Consider the following 21,976-nt stretch of genomic DNA (forward strand, 5'->3'; position numbering starts at 1 on the left):
TTTAAATTGCACCTACATCCAAACACGACACCATACACCATCCACAGAAAACACCAGATGTAACGAAGCGTAAAGCCATAACCGCGAATTCAGGATATTCGAATTTGCGATTATGCACTTTCACTTTAAAAATTCCACTTTATAGTGTCGAGATGCTGAAATTTGAAATTTCAGTATTTTGAGATTATAAAGTGTAACTATATATATATATATATATATATATATATATATATATATATATATATATATATATATATATACACACACACACACACACACACACACAATTTTTAAATGAAAACACAAGTGCAATGAAGCCATAAGTATAAACACATTGGCAGTGACAACATTTAAGAGTTTGCTACACAGGGCTAAACCTAGCTAAGAAGACATGCATTAGGCATTGTTTTTGAATCCTGTACCCTTCGCCTGTCCACTAGTGCTGCACTATGCATATTTGTCTGTAAATTCTAGACAGACATGCATTCACTTTTTAAAATTCTAAGCACATTTCTTTTCTAACACATGTTGTAAGACTGCATTCCTCATACTGTTCTATTTATGCTTACATGTAAAAATGTTTATAGTAATGATTTTAATTTTGCTTAGTTCACACAATCTATCACATTTTAGTATTCACTTTTATTTGCAGGTTGTCAGAATCTGTATATCAGCAATTTTCTTCTGCCTGCTGGAATCAGAAATTACAATAGATATATTTTTCTTTTATTGTTTTTGCTATTGTTGGCTTTGTATTGACTACCTTATTAAAACATAATGTACTAAGTTTTTCAGGTGCCAAGAATTGCATATCATCTTTTTGTGATCTAAGAGGTTCTCATTTCCAAGTTCCTAAAAGATACATCCTCATCCTTTGGATTTCAAGTTGTCTGTCACTTAAGACTCTGAAATGGTAACAAAATGCTTCCAGTTGTCAAAAGTACAGAGCTTGAACCCTTCTACTTCCATCTGCCTCCCGTGTGACTTTAAGTAAGTCACTTAACCAGACAGTTTCCCAGGCTGTACCTAAAAAGAGACTCTTTGTTCGGTGTGTTTACTTGGTTAACAAACTAATAAAATAACATTAAAAATGTGTCCACTTTTGGGCCTTTGTCACGATGTTATTTTTGGCACTGTCCAGAATTTCTGAGCAAAAAAGTTGAGGGGTACTTTGGTCTGTTGCTTCTAAAATTTGTGGCTTTTTTGCAAACTGTTGAGTTCAGTCACTAAATAATGACAGGCAAGTGTTTCAGACTCTGCATCTGCCAGAAAATGCTTCCCAATGCACAGCTTGATACTTCAGCAACTATGTATATAAGAAAAATATTTAAAATATGTTTTTGATTTTGTGTCTTTGTTTTTTTGTTTCTTGAGCTAATAAGTTGAAAGAGCTGAGAGAATTTGCAGTTGGTTGTACACCATGGTTCTGACATCAGTGTTCTGTGATGTATTGCTGAGACAATATTTATGAATTTATTTATTCACTTGATCTCAAGCAGATACAAATGGCTATAACTGTTGTGTGTGTGTGTGTGTGTGTGTGTGTGTGTGTGTGTGTGTGTGTGTGTGTGTGTGTGTGTGTGTGTGTGTGTGTGTATAAATACTTGGTTCCTGTATCCCAGAGTACTTATTGTGTAAAGGAAGGAATCAATTGTAGTAAACAGCAGCATCATCAGATGAGCAATATTCCCTGGATATGATCCTTTGTTTCCTTTTGTGTTGACTAACAGTGTGGTTATTATTTGGCTGTGAATAAACTGGAGAGAATAAAGTGTATGATTTCACTGTTAATAATTTAATTATGAATGCATTTTAATTTAGCCTGTCTTTTGCAGGCATGCAGGTGAGAAATGCAGTGTGTTTGAGCTGTAACAGCTTGTCTGGCAGTGCAGATGAGTGAGGTTATGAGCTGTTAGTGAGCTGCTTCTTATAGTGCTGGATTCAAATCCCTCAGTCTTTGTCTTTGTGTCACTCTAACCAAGTCACTTTACCAGACTATATACTCTTGGACTGCTCCTGAAATAGGACACTTGGGTTCAGTTGGCTGTCCCATGCTAATATCAAGTGTGTTAACATTTTCTGAATTCCTGCACTCTTTACATATCCACTATTTAGTGTTTCACTGTATTCTATTTAACTATGAATCCCATGAGATCTCGTGTGTTAATGGGTTGCCAGATGCATTTACAATACCTATGACCTTCAGGGAAGAAAAGTTTATTACTGCTCATGCTAAGTCTATTTTCATTGAGAAAGTACTTTGTTGGTGACCATTTGAAATGTCGGGACCCACTACAGCGAGTCCTGAAATATAGAGACTGAACATCCAAAAGATTGGACTTAAATATACTAAGCCCGACATGCTGTTTCCTGGAATATTCCCTTTTCTCTGAGGTATGGCGATCTCAGAGTTAGTATATATAAGTTCAGGCATGGGGGATGTAGGGGGGCTTCCCTCCTTGCAAAAAGAAGTTTAAAGGGGAAGAGCGATTTTCGAAATTCACTCTTCTCCTGTGCTTTCTTTTTTTTTCAGCTTGTCGGGACTCGGCATTTTGAGTGTCAACATTTCAATAGGGAGACATTTTATTTTGCTTTGTAAATGTCTCTCATTGTTTTTTCTGTAAAATCTGAAATGTTTTAAATTAAATCTAAATCTCTGATCACTAGGAAAAAGGTCCAACTTGCTGTTCTTGAATCTGTGTTATGAGGTTCTTCTTTTCTCCCTTTACTGAGGCAGAAACCTCTTTGTGCAATTTTTCTCACTTCTATTATATCATTAGCAATCAACTTGATTTGCTATGATGTGGCATTCTAACACTTCATCCAAACCATAATCCTTGAGCATGACAGATTTAGTTGTTGTATTGCTGTCATATTGCCAGGATATGTAAAATATGTAATTTTGTTACTAGACTGTGGCATTTATTGTTATTTCATAGAGAAATATATAGAAATGGTCTTTCATGTTTAACAATGGTTTGCTGGTGAATTGTTGCCATGCATTCCATATATATTTTTTGTTTTGTCTTTAGATGACCTACATGCCCACCAGCTAGCTACTGTTCTCCTTTTGTGTCCCAGCAAGAGAGGAAACCTGGAGATGCCACTGGCAAGGGCAGCTGTTCTGAAAAATTTTATACATAATTTATCTGAAATAGAAGAACTGCTTTATTGCATGTAAGGTTCACAGCAGTCAGACTGCTGCATTTTCTTTTTCTAAGCCAGTTCACAATATTTTCCCTCCAAATCTTCTCCCCAAGGGCTTAAGTTAAAAAACTGTCCAAAGTCATCACAGGTACTTCTTGGATGGATAAAACAAAACTTGCTCTGTAAATTGAAAATGTGTTAAATATTGTAAAGTTTTCTTTTTTTTCATTTTACACATTTTTGAAGAATAAATACAGGCTAAATGTCTATTTCAGATTATTTTGTAAACTTGGCTTTATTTTCCATGAAGATGAACTTGGGCAGTAGAGGGTCCCAACCATGACTCAGGGTGGGGGTAGCCTACAGTTCGACTAACGGTGAGTCAAGCCAAGAATGTAGGCAGGAGTATTATTTTCACTCAAGGTGAGTACACATGTTTCTGAGCATTTCTTGGAAACTTCATGACTAACTGAGGTTAAACTACACTAAACTTTCAAATGACTAACTTAATGCCAGCAATATACATTTGTGAATAACTTGTTCAGAAACATGTTTGTACATGTAAGCATTTTATAGATAAAAACTGCAGCAGTTAACAATGATTAACACATTTGCATTTGCAGCATTTGGAAAGTTGAATTTATTTTTGAAATGTGAGGTGCAGTGGGGTAGCAATAGGAGGCTGTGAGTACAAAACTGAATTTTCTGGCTTCACTCCTGTCTCAGGATGCAATCCACATACTTTTGTGGGCAATCTGCTTCTCCTTTCACAGTTAGTTTATGTAAAATATAACTAGCTGACACCAACAGTCTAAAAAACTAGTAAGCTGGTTATGGTGGGTACAAAGGATAAAGTGATACTGACAAAAAGCTAGGTATATAAAAATGACAGGAACCATTCTCCCAATCTTACTCACCTTTGCTTTACATGATGTTTGGCTGGGGGGAGACTAAAAGCCTTAGCCACTTTCACATCTATATAAGCTACAGAGAGGAAAGATGAGAAAAAAGTACATTGTGAATGAAGGAGGACAGTCTTGTTAAATTACAGTAGGTTGACAGGCAATTATTAGGCATGGAGTCTAGGAGACCACTGAGGAACCTAGCTCACTATACTAATTACCCCAGCGCACAGTCTGATTAAGTGACTTTCTCATTGTCACTCAGTAGGCAAATGGAAGTTAATGGAATCAAACTGTGGACTGCAGGAAGCAGATCATTAATACAGCTCATAGCCTTAATCCTCTGTGCTAACTGCCAGTCATCAGTACATCTGAACGGTGTAAACTAAATGGAAGCCTGTAAATGCTACACTGGCAGCTACTTTCATTTCATTATATCAGGCACACATTTCAGGTGACTGGATGTCCCAGATGTCATGTTTTCTTCCCATAGCAGCTCTTATGACACGTTGCTCTGACTGCAGTGGATCAGACTATCATACTGCACATGGCATGGCATTTTTACTTATGATCTGTGTAAACTCTTTATTTAAAGTGTAAGTTCAACGTATCAGTGCTGGACTGTAAGTACATGCTATCCCCTGCCTGCTCAGCTAAGGCAAGTACAAATCAAATATGTAGAGTGGTCCTTCTGCTTGCTCAATCCTCTAGTCTTCATCAAGAAATAGAAACAGAACAGAGAGAAGCATGTCTTTACCCTGAGGATGGACAGCATAGCCAAATTCCCTATCCCTGTCGTGACAGGCAGGTTAAGGCTATATTTTTTTCTTTGACTCTCAGTTTGTGATCAGTAGCGCCCCCCCACCAGCTTCTCTCCTTATTCATCTGGTCTACTGAAACCAGTCATCAAGCTTGTTTCTGAACAAATTTAGGCACTTCACTGTGTCTTATATATAAGGGAATTTTATTCCTGAGAAGTTGTAACTGCTGGATAATGCATCTATTCCTCCATCATATTTTGCTAATACGTTGTTCGAAGTTTAAGTCCCCTGAACTAGTATTTGTGGAGTTGTTGAGTAGTATCCTTAAAAGAGCAGAAGGCAAGACACAGATCAAAGCATAACAGCCTATATGAAACAACGAATATGGCATTAAGGCTGTCTGGGTATTCCAGGGTCTTTAGGCCAGCAACCATTTTGGGAACCACTAGGATCTTTCAAGTCAGGATAAGTTTCTGGACAAGTGCATATCAAAGGGGGGCATTGTACTCGATAACAGGTGTAATTAAAGCCGAGTATAGGGTACAATAACATTTTCGACCTGGATCAGATTTCTTTGGTTATCTGTTATACCAAATAGAAGGATTTTCTGACTAGTAATGAAACACTGTGATCAAAGGAACTATTTACCAAGGTGCCACGATCTCTCATAGTTGTGTCACTTTAGAGTGGGGTGCTGGCCGTGCTACAGCTTAGTGAGGTAGAACTTTTTATACTCAAATTAATAAAGTTAGCCTTTATTACATTTAGTTTTAGTGCTTTTCCAGTGCACCATAGGTTTCTAAGGTTTAGTTATCGGTGCTGTTTCTTCTTATCCAAGGTTGATTTAATAATTACGTTCAACTTGCAGTCATCAGCAAATTTAATTAGCCATAGGTCAGGATTAGTTGCTTAGAGGTCAGAGAAGTATAACCCAGACAGGAGTCCTAGTATCAATTCCCAAGGCACACCACTAAATACTTTTTGGCTTTCACAAATAATGCCTTTAACTAGGACAACATAAGTCTTACCTTTCGGCCAGCTTTCAATCTATCTTATTGTATATAGGTTTGCATTTAGGTCATTTAGTTTGTTAACAGTACCTGCATAGCAAACAGTGGCAAAAGCCTTTGTAAGATCTAAATAGACAGTGTGGACTGTGTGACCTCCAACCACAACCTCTGTGACTTTCTCAAAGAAATTCACCAGGCTCAGTAGACATGATATTGAATTTACTAAACTGAACTGTTATAGGGCATGGTGTAAAAGACAACTGATATTGCTGATTATGAAGCCACATAAAATGTGCTCCATAGTTTTACATACCCCACTAGTCAGGCTAACTGGTCTGTGGTTCTCTGAGTCAGTGTTGGGTACACCCTTTGGAGGGGACATTGCAAGTACTGTCTTCTATGCATCAGCGACATACCCAGTGGCTAAATTTATGTTAAATAAGTTTAAGAAAGATTCAGCATGGGCATGTTTGGCACTGTTTACTATACAAACAGTTATGCGGTCTGGTCCCACTGATGTAGTATTCTTGGCTTTTGGGGACACAGACGGGACATGCTCTTTTAAGACCTTAGGTGGTGTTAGAGACTCAGAGATTTGCAGAGTTTCAAAGGCTCTCTCCTGGATAAAATCTGAACTAAACTTACCTGCCTGTATATCTGCAAAGTCCTTTGGGTTGGAATAGGTGATTCCATTTTGGTTTAATTCAGAGAACTGTTGAGTGTTGTTTCTTAGGTTCCTAATGCAGTTAAAGAGGGATTCATAGTTGTCTTTGTCGTCATTTGTCAGTTTTAGTTCATTTTCAGCTTTGGTCTTTCTTTTTGGCAGCCTTTAGTTGTTTGCCAGTTAGTTTGATAGAGTTTTTGAGGAGGATATATATTTACTGTAGGATTTCAGGAGATTTTTTTTTTTTTGTTATAAGTCTCATTAGTGCTAGATGACCATCACCATGTTTTGCTTTTGAATTTTCCAGTATATGTTGTTCTCATAGGGAATGTCTGCATTTTTTCCAAATGGAAGTAAAGTTCTAAAGCCTAAGTAGCAGCTGCAGTTTCATAAAGGCTAGTGACATTACAAGTGAATTTGGAGATCTTGTCATAGAATTTGAGTAGGTTAGCTCTCTCTACATCCTTACATTCAGATTAGTTCACTGGGAGAGAATTTGTGGGTTTAAAAGAGAAGGTCACTAATTTGTGGACAAATTTAACCAGGAACTGGGAATACTATGCATGTGGTACAGAAAGGGCTATACTGGTAAGAGCACTGTCTAGAATGTTACATCCACCGGTGGGCTCATTTATCAATTGTTGTTAAGGAGTCTTCATTTACATAGTTCAGAAATCTTTGGGTATAACCAGCCTTAGATGTATATGGACACTGGTTAATCACTGGGTAATTTAAATCACCCACTGAGGAGTTTTTTTATAGGTGTTAGTCACGATCCTCTGATGAGAAGAATAGTGTCCTATACCACACAATAAGATGGCAGATTATTTTGTTGACTGTACGCTGTAGTTCAGTGTGCTCAGTTAGAGGTTCCCTGTGAATTTGTCAAGCAGTGACATAGTCCCTTACAAACACAGAGACACCCCTGTCATTCCCCTCTGGACCTGAGTGAATGGTACGTGCTGAGACCCATTACAGTAGGAGTGCTTTCTTTACAATAAAACCAAGTCTTAATTACAAGACAGATACGGATTGGAATTTAAGCATGTTGAAGTTTTATTCATTATGTTGGGATGTCCAGCAGCTGGACTCTGCCTAAAAAAAGCACAATATGGGTAGCAAGAGTTTTGGCCAGCAGGTGGACACCATAGAAGGAGAGAAGCAAACCACAGCATCAGTGGCACAACAAAGAGCATATGTATAAATAGTAACGAAAAACACCACGATAAAGCAAAGGTGCCTGCACAGTTCCAATAAAAATGTCATAAATTGTAACTGTAAACGAATACTGTGCAAGACTCACCCAAGCAGTTTTTGAGTTCCAAGCACAAACTATGCTGCAAAAGTCTATTCAGACCAACATTCCAACAGAAGCAGTTTCCTTTCCAAAAAAAGGCGAGGTTGCTTTTAAACCATAAGCATAAACTATGCTGCAAATGTCTATTCAGACCAATATTCCAACGACATCAATTTCTTCTACAAGAAAACAAAGTTGTAGAAAGATATATAAAAAACTGCTTTTTATTATTGATAACAAAGAGGTGAGCGCTTTCGCTTTACAGCTTCTTCAGACCATGATAAAACTGAGAAAGACTTCACTTTTATATACACACTCATAAATAATTAATCAAACAATTAAACAATTAATTCTGTTAGTAAAATCAGTTTGTGAAAACTAAGCCATTCACATAGACTGCAATAGATTCTGTGACTTCAATAAAATGTTTACATTTATATAAAATCATGTAACAGAACTGATATATGAAATTAGTATAAAATTTACACAAACATATATAAAAAAATGAAATATATCTCATATGAAATATAATCTTCCATTTAGTATTTGAACTTTCTACTTTTTAACTTGGGCTTTAAAGGAATCTTGTCATTCAATCCTGGGGGGATGTGTGCTTGCAATCTAATTATCCAATCTGCCTCTAACTGTTCAGTGCGATTCCTTATATCTCCCCCTCTCCTACTAGGTGTATTAATTTCTAAAATCATAAACTTAAAACTATGTTTGGTCCCTTGCTTTAAAACATGCTTGGACAGGGCATTCACTTCTGATTTTATTTTAATTTGGTACACATGCTCCCTGATTCTGTTCCTCAACTGCCTATCTGTTTTTCCTACATAAAAACGACTACATTCCAGGCAGATAGCTAAATAAACTAAATGTTCTGTGTAACATGAACCAGTAACCTTGAATGTATAGAGTCTTGAGGTTACAGGATGTATGAACATGTTACTGCTGTCTATACATTTACAAAAATTACATTTTCCACAAGCTGCAGTGCCTCTAAAACTTGGTGTGTTTGGTATGGTGCTGTCTGGAAAACATAATAGCCGATGTAAATTCTTTTTATTTCTAAATGTATATCGTGGGTGTTCTCCCACTAGCTCCTTTATATCAGGGTTTGTGGTGAGAATATCCCAATGTTTATTTAGTGCATCCTTGACCAAACCTACATCTTGGATGTAGAATAAAGTTATTTTCTGTTGTCCACTATCAGCTGTGTCCTCTGTTATATCTGGGTTTCTATAGTAACTTTTACCCTTATCAGAGAAGTAGGGACATGCTCCATTTTCTCTCTTCTGCACAACATTAGTAAAGCAAGCTTCTACTTCTTTATGATTATAGCTACGTGTAATTAATCTATTACTTAAAACCTCAAGTTCCTTTTCAAAATTATTCTGCTTAGGGTTCAATCTAGATGCTCTTGTAGCCTGTCCTGTAATAATGTTTCTCAAGATATGCACCTTCAACATGTCTTTAGAAACATTATTACAGGACAGGCTACAAGAGCATCTAGATTGAACCCTAAGCAGAATAATTTTGAAAAGGAACTTGAGGTTTTAAGTAATAGATTAATTACACGTAGCTATAATCATAAAGAAGTAGAAGCTTGCTTTACTAATGTTGTGCAGAAGAGAGAAAATGGAGCATGTCCCTACTTCTCTGATAAGGGTAAAAGTTACTATAGAAACCCAGATATAACAGAGGACACAGCTGATAATGGACAACAGAAAATAACTTTATTCTACACCCAAGATGTAGGTTTGGTTAAGGATGCACTAAATAAACATTGGGATATTCTCACCACAAACCCTGATATAAAGGAGCTAGTGAGAACACCCACGATATACATTTAGAAATAAAAAGAATTTACATCGGCTATTATGTTTTCCAGACAGCACCATACCAAACACACCAAGTTTTAGAGGCACTGCAGCTTGTGGAAAATGTAATTTTTGTAAATGTATAGACAGCAGTAACATGTTCATACATCCTGTAACCTCAAGACTCTATACATTCAAGGTTACTGGTTCATGTTACACAGAACATTTAGTTTATTTAGCTATCTGCCTGGAATGTAGTGGTTTTTATGTAGGAAAAACAGATAGGCAGTTGAGGAACAGAATCAGGGAGCATGCGTACCAAATTAAAATAAAATCAGAAGTGAATGCCCTGTCCAAGCATGTTTTAAAGGAAGGGACCAAACATAGTTTTAAGTTTATGATTTTAGAAATTAATACACCTAGTAGGAGAGGGGGAGATATAAGGAATCGCACTGAACAGTTACAGATTGGATAATTAGATTGCAAGCACACATCCCCCCAGGATTGAATGACAAGATTCCTTTAAAGCCCAAGTTAAAAAGTAGAAAGTTCAAATACTAAATGGAAGATTATATTTCATATGAGATATATTTCATTTTTTTATATTTGTTTGTGTAAATTTTATACTAATTTCATATATCAGTTCTGTTACATGATTTTATATAAATGTAAACATTTTATTGAAGTCACAGAATCTATTGCAGTCTATGTGAATGGCTTAGTTTTCACAAACTGATTTTACTAACAGAATTAATTGTTTAATTGTTTGATTAATTATTTATGAGTGTGTATATAAAAGTGAAGTCTTTCTCAGTTTTATCATGGTCTGAAGAAGCTGTAAAGCTCACCTCTTTGTTATCAATAATAAAAAGCAGTTTTTTATATATCTTTCTACAACTTTGTTTTCTTGTAGAAGAAATTGATGTCGTTGGAATATTGGTCTGAATAGACATTTGCAGCATAGTTTATGCTTATGGTTTAAAAGCAACCTCGCCTTTTTTTGGAAAGGAAACTGCTTCTGTTGGAATGTTGGTCTGAATAGACTTTTGCAGCATAGTTTGTGCTTGGAACTTAAAAACTGCCTGGGTGAGTCTTGCACAGTATTTGTTTACAGTTACAATTTACAACAAAGAGCATACTCACCTTTGATGCAGAAGTCTGTAGGTTCTATTCCCACACCAGGCAGATGGATTGCTAACATTGCAATGCTATATAAGGGGGTGCTGCACTCCTGACTCTGTTGTGTTTCAGATGAGACGATAAACTGAGATCCCATTCGCATGAGTCGGTGATAGCTTAGGTGGATGTAAATGATCCCATGGCACTTATCAAAAAGAATAGGGAACTTCCCTGATACCCAGGACAAAGTTCTCCTAGGAGTATAAATACCACCTTGGGTCTCCCCTGAAATGAGGACACAAGACTAGTGGGACTTACCCAGTAAACAATGGAATGATAGACGGCTAGATCATTTGCAACACAAGTAGCTTTGTCAACTATCTCATTCCACACTGACACATATTGGACCTCCATAGAATGATGGCTGTTACTTAGCCAATTATTAAAACCAATCATCTTTTCATTGTATTTTATGATAATTCCAGGTGAAGTAAGATTCCACTCAGTACCAGAGTCTTTCCTGCATTTGACACATGCTTAATGAACTCTAACATGTCTCTCTATATATATCCTTTAAGGTAGAGTGGCCCAAGTCATTAACACTGACACAGGGTCACCACAAACTTAACATCCATACATGCCTCCAGTCTGCTATCAACAGGCTCCTGTGATGTCATGGATCCTGGCACCAGACAGACAACTGACTGCCACCCTGCTCTTATCCAGCCTTGTCAGCATGGAATCTATGCACCTAATGATGGAGTCACCAATCACGACTACATTTATCCTTGTACTTTTGGGTTTAGTGGCAACATTCTGTAACTTCTCATTGAGTGTGGTAGTGTAGCTTCTATAGATGCCAGTTGGGACTTCATGATTTTGGATCTAGGAGGCTTGGGTAATGCCTTTTTGACAACCTGAAAATATGTTGGTTTAGTATGAGTAAGTACAGATGTGGAAGCTAGTATATGTTGTAGACAGAACATAGCTTTTGTGAGAGGGTGGCTTCCATGTTGTGTAAATATTCATACCTCTCACAAACTGTATTATGCATCCCAAGTGATAGTATATTGTCTCTGAGCATTAGGCAGTTCTTACACTCCTGATTTCCTCAAGTCTTTGGGGCCTCCCTTCCTCCCCTTTGTGCATAATTCTGCTTCATCCTAGTATTGCCTACTTACGATGCCTAGTCTTGGGTCCATTGATACACATCTCCACTCTGCCTACTGTACAACCTCATTCTAGAATGCTCTCTGCTGCCCCCTAGTAACAGCCTGCCAATATTCTGCTTTGATCTAGAGTCAAACCTTCTGTCTACCACTTGCCGATTGCTTCTAAATTCCCACATAGCCACCACCTTATTTCATGCTGAAGCAATCCTAGCACCCTACAAACTCCACAACCTGCTCCTTCTCAGAATTTAGTAAGCTACACTGCATCTCCACAGTCCTCTGCAACTTACTCACCTCTCCTCTTTCTGAGGTTTTTCTTACCTCCCTTTCCACCGTGTCTCTTACATCTCTTTTGGTAATTTTACTCCTCATAAATGCATTTCTGTAGTCTTTTATGCACTTGGATATTAATTACGTATATAGGGTAATATAAATACATTTTTTTGTTGTTATGACATCATTTCTTAAGTTAACTTACATTTTCTGAATGGTCTTCAGTCCAATCTACTCTTATGCTCAGCCTTCTGTTTGTTATATCTACAGTGATACTATACTTCCATAGGTGAACAGTGCTGTGAATGCTTCTCCAGCCGTAGAGATACATAGCCAGGGTTTGACACTCACCTTCTCTTTGCTCTCCTCAGCTGCTTGCAGGACGCTGATTAACCACTGCAGCTCACCAGCAGGGTCTGTAGCATTGATCATCAGCCAAAAGTTCTCTCGGGAACAAAAGTTCATGTTAAGAGAGACAAGACGTAGGCCAGGTCGCACGAGCTGTGTATAGAAGCCACCCTTCCTATAAATAACAAAAAATAATGGACGTCAATGCAGTAGTACATTTAACTCATGACCATAGGCATACAGATAATGGCACAACACAATGTGCTACATTCAGAATTTATGAAAAAAAAATAGACCTGACAAGATAGTAATGCTCTTATCAAAGTCAAAGTAAACTTTATTATCAATCAGATACGCACAGCAGTGCAAGCTGAATAAAATGATGTTGCTTTGGCCCCCGTGAAAGACATAACAATGAACACATAACTTGAATGATGTACATACAGTAATAATTAAAATATTAACAACACAATAAATTACCACAATTGCACAGGAAGACATTAGACAATATTATACTAGTAGGTATTGCAAAGACTATGACTTCACATTGTGAATGCTTAAAATATTGCACTTCATCCATTGTAGTGTGATATATGCTGACGTTCATATTGCACATGTATGGAGTGGTGACTCATTCCTGACTATTGCATATTCAGGAAGTAATAGCACAAAAAATCTGGCTAACTGTACCGGTTATTGAACCAATTTGCCAGAATGATTACTATAGATGATACTTCTGATAGACGATACTTCTGATAGATGATACTATAGATGATACTTCTGACAGATGATACTTCTGATAGATGATACTATAGATAGATGATACTATAGATGATACTTCTGATAGATGATACTATAGATGATACTTCTGATAGATGATACTATAGATAGATGATACTATAGAGGATACTTCTGATATATGATACTATAGATGATACTTCTGATAGATGATACTATAGATGATACTTCACAGCAAGTGGCATACTAATCTGATTATTTGCAGTCATGCCTGGCATTCAAGTTCAGCAGCCTTATGGATAGTGGGAAGGAACTCCTGTTCAGTCTAGATGTTTTGCAGTGTAAGCTGTGATACCGCCTGGCCTAGGAAAGGCGGAAGTACATGCAATGGGCAGGGTAAGTGGGATCGTCGATTACCTCCCTAGCCTTTCCTACACACTAAGTCTCATGCAGATCATCCATGGATGAGAGAGAGGAACCAATGACTTTTTCTGCTGTCCTCACTACCCTCAGGAGAGCCTTGTGGTCAGATGCTTTGCAGTTACCATACCAAACTGTGATATTATTTGAGAGGATGCTCTCGATGGTCCCCTTGTAGAAGGCTTTGAGGATAGACTGAGACAGGTGCGCCTTCCTCAGTTTCTGTAGGAAGTGCAGACATTGTTGTGCCTTCTTCACTGTGTGGCTAATATTAGTTGACCAGGATAGGTCATCTGAGATGTGCACCCCCAGGAACTTGTTGTTTTTGACTCTTTCTACTGCCATCCCCTTAATTTCAAGGGGTAGATGTATCTCCTGAGTCCTCCTGAAGTCCACTATTAATTCTTTGGTCTTGCTTACGTTTAAGGCCAGACTGTTGCTGTCGCAACACCCTATCAGATGCTCTACTTTATCCTTGTACGCTGTTTCCTCACCATTTCTGACAAGACCTACAACAGTGGTATCATCTGCGAACTTGATGATTTTGTTGGATTCATGCTTGGCCATGCAGTAGATCATCAACTTATGCAGTCATATGTGGTTACAACAAAAATAAAAAAAAAAAACTATGAAACAAAAGTAAAGGATTCAAGCTCCAGGAACAAAAGTACTTTGTTCTGAATAGAGTTTCATTGAGACAGAATTTGAAAGTTGTATAAATTAATGTAGTAAATAAGATCACAGCATCACTGTCATGTCAGTCTTGTTTTCTTATTTGAAAGTAAGCTGAGCATGTACTGAAACAAGTGAACACTTTTGCTTGCATACGTTGCTTTATCTCATTCAAGATTCTGTACCAAATGAGTGGACAGAAATCCAGATCAATTTATTTCTACCATGAGAATCAGTCTGGTATGTTATATGGAGCTATATATAAATAAAAGCCGGAGAGAATGTTTTTAATCTGAATGCAAGACGTTTTGCTACATAAATTATAGGTAATTAAGCTGCAGTTTAAGATGAAATACAATCAGGGTGCATGTCTTTTTTTTTGTAAAGTGGTCTTTTGTAGTAAAGAATGATAATAAAATGCTGAGCCGAGTTAGAAACACAAGGAATGACACAATAATTTTACTTTTTTATGTATAGTACATGCTTTAGTCCAACAGCAGCTAAAAAAGAATACTTTTATGTAAAAAAAACATACCTTTTCTTTGCCTGAATTTCCTAGTCTTCCATGAAAAGATATAAAACAGAGTTATGACATCATCCTGGTTCAGTCTATATAGCCCTGCCTAAACTTCAGAAACTCATGCATCCACACAGACATTACCACTAGCAACTGCAATCACTGTGAAACTTAACTAGACTACAAACTGATCTCCATAAGTGTCAGAGGCCATTTACAGCTCTGACATCCAGCAGCTGTGCGAGCGAACTCTCCACTGCTTTAATGTGTGCTCTGTTCAGGGGCATGTCTGTCACTGATTATTAATAGTTATCTGACTATTCTATGTTATGCAGCTGTATATCTACCATATAGTCCTCTGGCTATACTTAGGAGTAAAACAGTATTATGCAAATAAGGTTCAGGCAGATCAAAACCTGCTATAAAAACTGCCTGCATTTACCAACAGTCCAGAAGTGTGCTGAGTATTTGTGTAGCCTGTTTTCTTGCGTATGTCTCACATTATACACTGCAGTGATACAAATAAAAAGGCCTATTTATGTTCCATGATAGTTAGCAAACTTCCATACCCGACTAAACTTTCAGACATAGTTTAAAATGTGCAATGCACGCTACATTAGATGAACAGACCATTTCACATAAAAATACCTAAAGATGAAATGCAGCCATAATAACAGTAACAATGTGTGACAATCTATGTGTTACTTGGTTTCCCTCTTGGATTCATTCTCATAATAAATCTAAAGTTAAGTATACAGTAGTTTCCAAATTAAACAGGATAACACCGTGGTTGTTAAAATGTATTTAGGCAGGTGGAATTTCATCTCATATATACCATCTCCCCAACTTGACAGAGCTATCAATACACTTTCCATTGCGAGACCTTTACTAATCAAGTTATGGCTTCCATATCCCATTACCTGAAATTGTGGGCAGCAATGAATCAATGCACAGTCCCAAAGAAATATTTACATGTGGTCTGTATGTCATGTTTAAGATCTTTTTACCTGTCAAATGAAAAATAAATTTATGATAAAAGTAAGTAAGTAAATACAAACATACATACAAGCAAAGTGATTTTGTAGCCAGATTTTAATATGGCTCTCCTTGAAACTGCTGACGTAAGTTAAAATATCTACCATAACTAATCCCTTTACAATAATAGTTCATCAGCAAAAGAATATGCAGTCTTAACTGCAATTACATTTACTAAAAAACAGATACATTTGTTCATGCACAAAATGTGTCTAATCTTGAAGGTTGAACTACTAAGTTCTCCAATGCCAAATATGCTTTGATGCAATATAAGTGATCATTCAGTAACTGTTCCAGCATAGTAACATAAAATTACACAATTTCCATTTTAATAACTTAAGATACTTCTTAAGCAACCATAATGAACACATTGGGGGGGGGGTGTTCAGAAAGAAGTTTAATGCCATAGCACAGCTGTAAATAGCATAGATGCAGTCCAGCACCGCTTAGGTATGCAGAAGTGCTGGCATGGTGCTGCAATGCTAAACACAAGTCTGCATTATGAAACCCCATGACCACAATAATGATAGCAGCCAAGCTGCTGGAATGACCATGTGATGGGTGGTCCCCTGACACAAGGGAGAGAATCAAGCAGGTGGCATGCCAAATGCTAAGCATGTTCCCATATGCAGCAATGACCCCCATAGCTGCAACATGGGAATCAAATAAATGGGGAGACATTAAAATCAGAAATAGAAAACAGCAAGCAGAGAACTACAGAGAAAGAAACATTAAGGGAAGACAGGTGGGAGAAGAATGGGCATATGTTTTCATTTAATTTCAGAGTAGAGGGGGAAAGTAGCAAGGAGCAGGTGCGGGTAGCAAGAGCAGGTAACCTACCATACAACAAAAACTAAGACTGACAGAGTTGTTATGGACACATGAAAAGATGGCAACAGTGGAAAGATATAGACAGTGAGAGTGGTGGACAAATGGTAATGAGCGAGATTATACTACAGACATGGGATGTAGTCTGACTCATAAGGAAGGGAGCATGGTGATCCGGATAGGGAGGAGTATGAAGGGTCTTGCTTGTCCTGCCAGAAGGAGAACCCACCAAGATATCAGTCATCTCTAGTGGTGATATCATGGATGGGCACCACCTCTTGTGGTATGTGAGATGGAATGCGGCAGGACAGCCATGCAACTCAACCAGTCACAGAAGGAGATGCTGCAGGTTGCTAATGTAGGCATCCCACCACTGGTACCCCTTAGTCCACACCTGCTGCCAAATTCCCACTGGTGACTCAGAAGGATCCCTCCTCACAACTCTCAGAGAAGGAATCTCTGCTTCCTCCCATAAAGTGGACAAAGAAGCCACCAGTGCATCCTCTAAGTCAGTTTCAACTGATCTATGTCAATCCCTTGAAAATGGTTTCAATGAACAGAAATAAACCAAAACCAGTTCACCGAAACCACCTTCAGTGATCATTGAAACAAATTTTTTTGCAGGGGGACAAGCCCACACCCCCCAAAATTATTTATATCAACTCCAAGGTCACACAACAGTGGAGAGAAAGGCAACCTCCACTTTCGTCAAAGACAGTTTTGGTGGACTGGCTTCAGTTTCTCTGCATTTGTGGAAATTGCCTTCAATAGATTAATATGCTCCTAACTTCAACATGGAGATCTTCATCACCCTGCAGAAGTGCAGGCCTGGGCAGTGCAGGGGACATCGCTGTAGGCAAAGTGGGTGCTACCTCATCACAGCCTGCATCACAGTTGACCCTCTACAAAAATATAAAGGGGAGGACAAAAATACAGCAAATTAGTACATGAGTATAAAACTTTATTAAACCAGAACAGAACAAATCGGAATTAATTGCACTTATCCTACCACCTGGAAAGCCTGTTACACTTCCTTAGACAGGCCATCTTGAATAAAAAAATGGTAATCGGGACAGTTAAAGCTTGACACCAGAAGGCAATTACAGCTACAGATGATAGGCCAAAGATGTAGTGCCAAAACAAGCCTGCCTCTCACTGGTGAAGCAAGCCCAGGTAGTGCATCCACAGGTCACTGTACTTGTGCGTGGACTGGTTGCAAGATAGGGAGATGCAGTGGCCTCATTCAGCACTCTGGCACTAGCTTGCCAGACTGCTGAGTGCAGTGGCCTCATTCAGTACTTTCGCAAGCTAGTGCCGGGCATCAATTTTAAAGGGGGCCCTCATACATCCCCAGCGGGTGTTCACTGTAGTTTTTATATGTTCACAGCTTCATAGGTGCATAGGTGTTTACTAGGATAACGACCACCACACCTCTCAACCTGGAAACATCAAAAATCCGGACAAAGGGCCATAAAAAGTAGGTACAACTAGCCAAGAATCTGTATGCTGATTAACATAAAATATGCATACACAATTATATAACCCCACCCACTTCAATGGAATTGTGGGATATCACCAGCATTCAAACACAAACAGAAGAACAGACAAAATATTAAACACAAAATATGCATGTTTTTTGGCAGTAGCTATTTTTTTTTTTTTTAGTTCTGCCTTTATTAAAAATGTTACAACAAAGTATTTCAATGTCTTTGCTTTCTTTCACCATCACTGTTTGGAAGACCTACAACTGAACATAATGACATACTACCAGTACTACAGAAAATAAAAGTATAAATCTAAACAAGCCAGGATTAATAAATGCGAACCATCCTGGGACAATCAAAGTGCTTTAAAGGATTACACTGGCATGTATTTATATTCCACCTAAAACTACTATTAATAAGTTTAAGAAAATTATGGGAGAGGTAATTAGCTTTCAGCAGGCAATATTAGTCATGGTTAACCAAGTTACTCTGACACAAACATTCATCTGTAGACTTTGAAAGAACTGCATGTTGTCAACTGTATCCATAAAATGCTGGAAAATATTGTGCATTAATTAACTTGAGGGCAGCTTGTACTGAGCAAAGGACATATAGTTCCACTGGCACAACATATTTAGTAAAATAATGTTGAAGATACTGACACTAAATGTAAGGCAATGATAATTTCTACAGCATCAAAGCCAATATAAAAATATCAGTGAACTGTTTACACAGAGTATGATTGGGCTACCTGGATAGGAACCACAATCTCATAGAAACAACTTGTCTGTAACTCAAATCCATAGCTACAATAATAAGTTAAGTGAATGAACCACATCTTTCTAGGAAAAGCTTATCTCTATCTCAAACCCATGTTCTCCTCAAATTTCTCATACTCTGTATAATACTATATAACTCTGTTGCCAACCCACTACCCCTTTCCAAGCTGCAAAGGATATGCAGTCATTACCTGCATGTGTTGTAAATCTATATATGCTTATCCTGTTCTTACTGCAAACAACTACTTTCTTCAGTTTAAACAACACACCTGCATTAAGTCCTGGATAACTCAGGAATTAAGATAGTTTATTTCAATTAAGGTGCAAAAACACCTACGCACACCTGAACAAAGAAACAGTTGAAAAAAACAAACAAAACAAAAACAGTTTGAGGAAGGCATTGTCAGGTTAAGTAATTTACTAACCAGCAGTGGCTAAATGTTCTTACAATAAAATGCATCACTCTGGAAATTAAAACTACCCGACAAGAAAAAGCCCAAAAAGCCCAGCTTTCTAATCTCAAGGCGCACAAAATATTAGGGCAACCTCCTATAGCCTTCAACATCCACTCAATCCCCTGTGTGAACTTTGTTTCTATTAATGCATTAAAATAGAGCACTGCATAATTTTTTTATCTAATATCCACAGTAAATGATATTGAATCATATAAATGTAACAAAAGAACAGTATAATGTAACTCATTCTATCCATTCTGTGAACTTCCTAGTTGAAGTTGTTAGTAAGTGTTCCACATTTTGCCCATTTGTTCCACATTCTGGAGATGGAAGGCTGAGAGCTAGAATATAAACAATACACACAGACTTTTGTTTTACAATCATTTCCACTATATAGTTACACAGTCAGTTGAATCTTTCTGTTGTATCTCAAAAAAGTAACACAAAGCAATCACTGCATTATCTTGGCATCTGTATCTCCCTCCCCCACCTCCAGTCGAAATCCCTAAAGAAGAATGTATGTCAGAACTGTTACTGGTCTCCCACAACTCAACTGCACTTCTCTCCAGCTGTAAAACATCATCCCAGCAAAAGAAGACATAAACTCAGAAATCTGAGACTCAAAACAGCAGCAGGCACTGAACATCAACTGTTACTCCAAAATGCAAGTGAATTATTCAAAGCTACTCTTGAAACATATGTTTGAAAAATAAGCAAGAGCCGTTACACTCTTTACAGACGTTCTTACCTGCAGTTCTGGTCTTAACTAAGTTTTGCTTCTTTCTTCTGCATGCAAGCAATCTCTTTGTCTTTACTAACAGAAAATATCGCATACTCCTTTTGCAGTCTATTATATATTCAAGACCTATAAAATCCAAAAAACAATAACAACACAAAAGGATAAGAATAACACACACCACGATTCCCTTTCCTGTGGGAGGAACATTACCAACACGGATATAAGATTACTGCTTTTTTCATTCCTTTTAACTACTACAATGGAACTTCATCTAATCTTATATCTGTGTTTGTAGTGTTCTTTCCACAGAAAAGACTTAAAACTTGCTCCTATCTCAAAGAGATTCGCAGCAGCCTAGCTTTAGGTTTAGCTTCCACTGGAATCTCACAAGCCTCCCCTCTAATACCATATGCATCTTCGATCACCTCAACTGGACGGACTCTCAATTACACTTTACTACTTACCAGTTACCACACAGGTGTCCCTAGTAGACAGACTTTCTTTTTCACTTCCTTCACGGCATCCTGTAGTTTATACGAGTATCCCCCATGATGTGCTCTCAAAAAAAGCTTCTTTCCCCACCCCTGCACCACATTCCTCTTCCCATCATCCTCTGTGTGTTCCCCTGCTTGCCTGCCAACTGTCTCATCAACCCACTTCCTTCCCACTTATAACCGAAAATCTGCTGCCACACATCTGTGTGTGGCCCTTGTATGGATTACCAGCTGTGCCCATATCACAGCTATGAGGTGCATTGATGCAAATGTGAATGTGCACTCTACATTCCCTCCATGTCAAAGCCTCCAAGTTATGTAATCACTCCTAGCACAGTCCACTCGATCGCATGGTCTCTGCCAGTTTTTGTGACTGCAAGTCTTCATTATGTACAGGTATCCTTGACATAACTACACTATGTTAAAAATAGATGCATTTATATGCTTTGGTGTTGTACATCTGAAGTATATATGTGTGTGTGTGTTAGGGAAAGGATGTTTAGAATCCTATATGTAGTGTTGAGGTTAAGGGTCAGGGTAGTGGTACAGTTAAAGTGGTACAGTTAAAGTTAGCACACATGGAATAAGGGTGATCTCCTCATTCATTGGCTCTACAACTGTGCCAATAAATGAGCAAACATTAGAGACGTCAATGGGCAAACTGGAGCAGCAGACCAAACATTAAAACCAGTGCTGAAATTAGAACTCAGAGCACTTGTATTTAATACATGTAGCAGTTTTGACAGAAACCCACTACAAATATAAAATAATAAGTCATGAAAGCATTCTCATCCTTCAAGTTGGGACATTTTCTAAATGAGAAATACACTTGTGGTCCTCCATGCACAGAAATTCTTGAAAGAATTGTATTTCTTTACTTCAGCTCAAAGCTCTCAAATACTTGCTTCCAAAATCAGGGAGAAATCCAGAAGTAATTGGAAACAAAAGCCCTGTATTTGTGACACTTTGTAACTATCGGTTGTGTTAGCATGGAAAATAGAAAAAGGAAATGTGAATTAACATGCATTTTCTTTAGTAAAAGCAGTCTGCAATCATTTTTAACATAATCTACAAGCCTTTCTCCCCAAACTGCCAGTTTTAGAAGGGACAGAGCAGAAGTTTTAGTCAGAGTCAGGGACGCCCCTAAAAATCACGTCTAGTTCCCACATATTTTAAAAATGTATGTCTTCAGTTCTACAAGTCTGTATTAATTTTTTTTGCAGTTATTCAGCACCTTGTCATGATCAGAAGGTTAATAAACTGGAACAACGAAAAACAGCAACAAACTCAAAAAAACGC

The 21,976-nt window shown here is 37.8% G+C and overlaps 1 protein-coding gene across 1 annotated transcript in view; it reads right to left on the reverse strand.

Annotated features, from left to right (window-relative positions):
- Positions 1–21,976, reverse strand: part of SMPD1 (sphingomyelin phosphodiesterase 1) — a 376,572-nt gene that overhangs the window by 52,580 nt on the left and 302,016 nt on the right. Inside the window, exon 3 of the mRNA XM_044073036.1 lies at positions 12,520–12,691. Coding sequence (XP_043928971.1) covers positions 12,520–12,691 — 172 coding nt within the window. The remainder of the gene's footprint in view (positions 1–12,519; positions 12,692–21,976) is intronic.

The sequence above is a fragment of the Protopterus annectens genome, chromosome 5.part1, assembly GCF_019279795.1.
Source record: "Protopterus annectens isolate FY-2018-M chromosome 5.part1, PAN1.0, whole genome shotgun sequence".
Taxonomy (NCBI): domain Eukaryota; kingdom Metazoa; phylum Chordata; order Ceratodontiformes; family Protopteridae; genus Protopterus; species Protopterus annectens.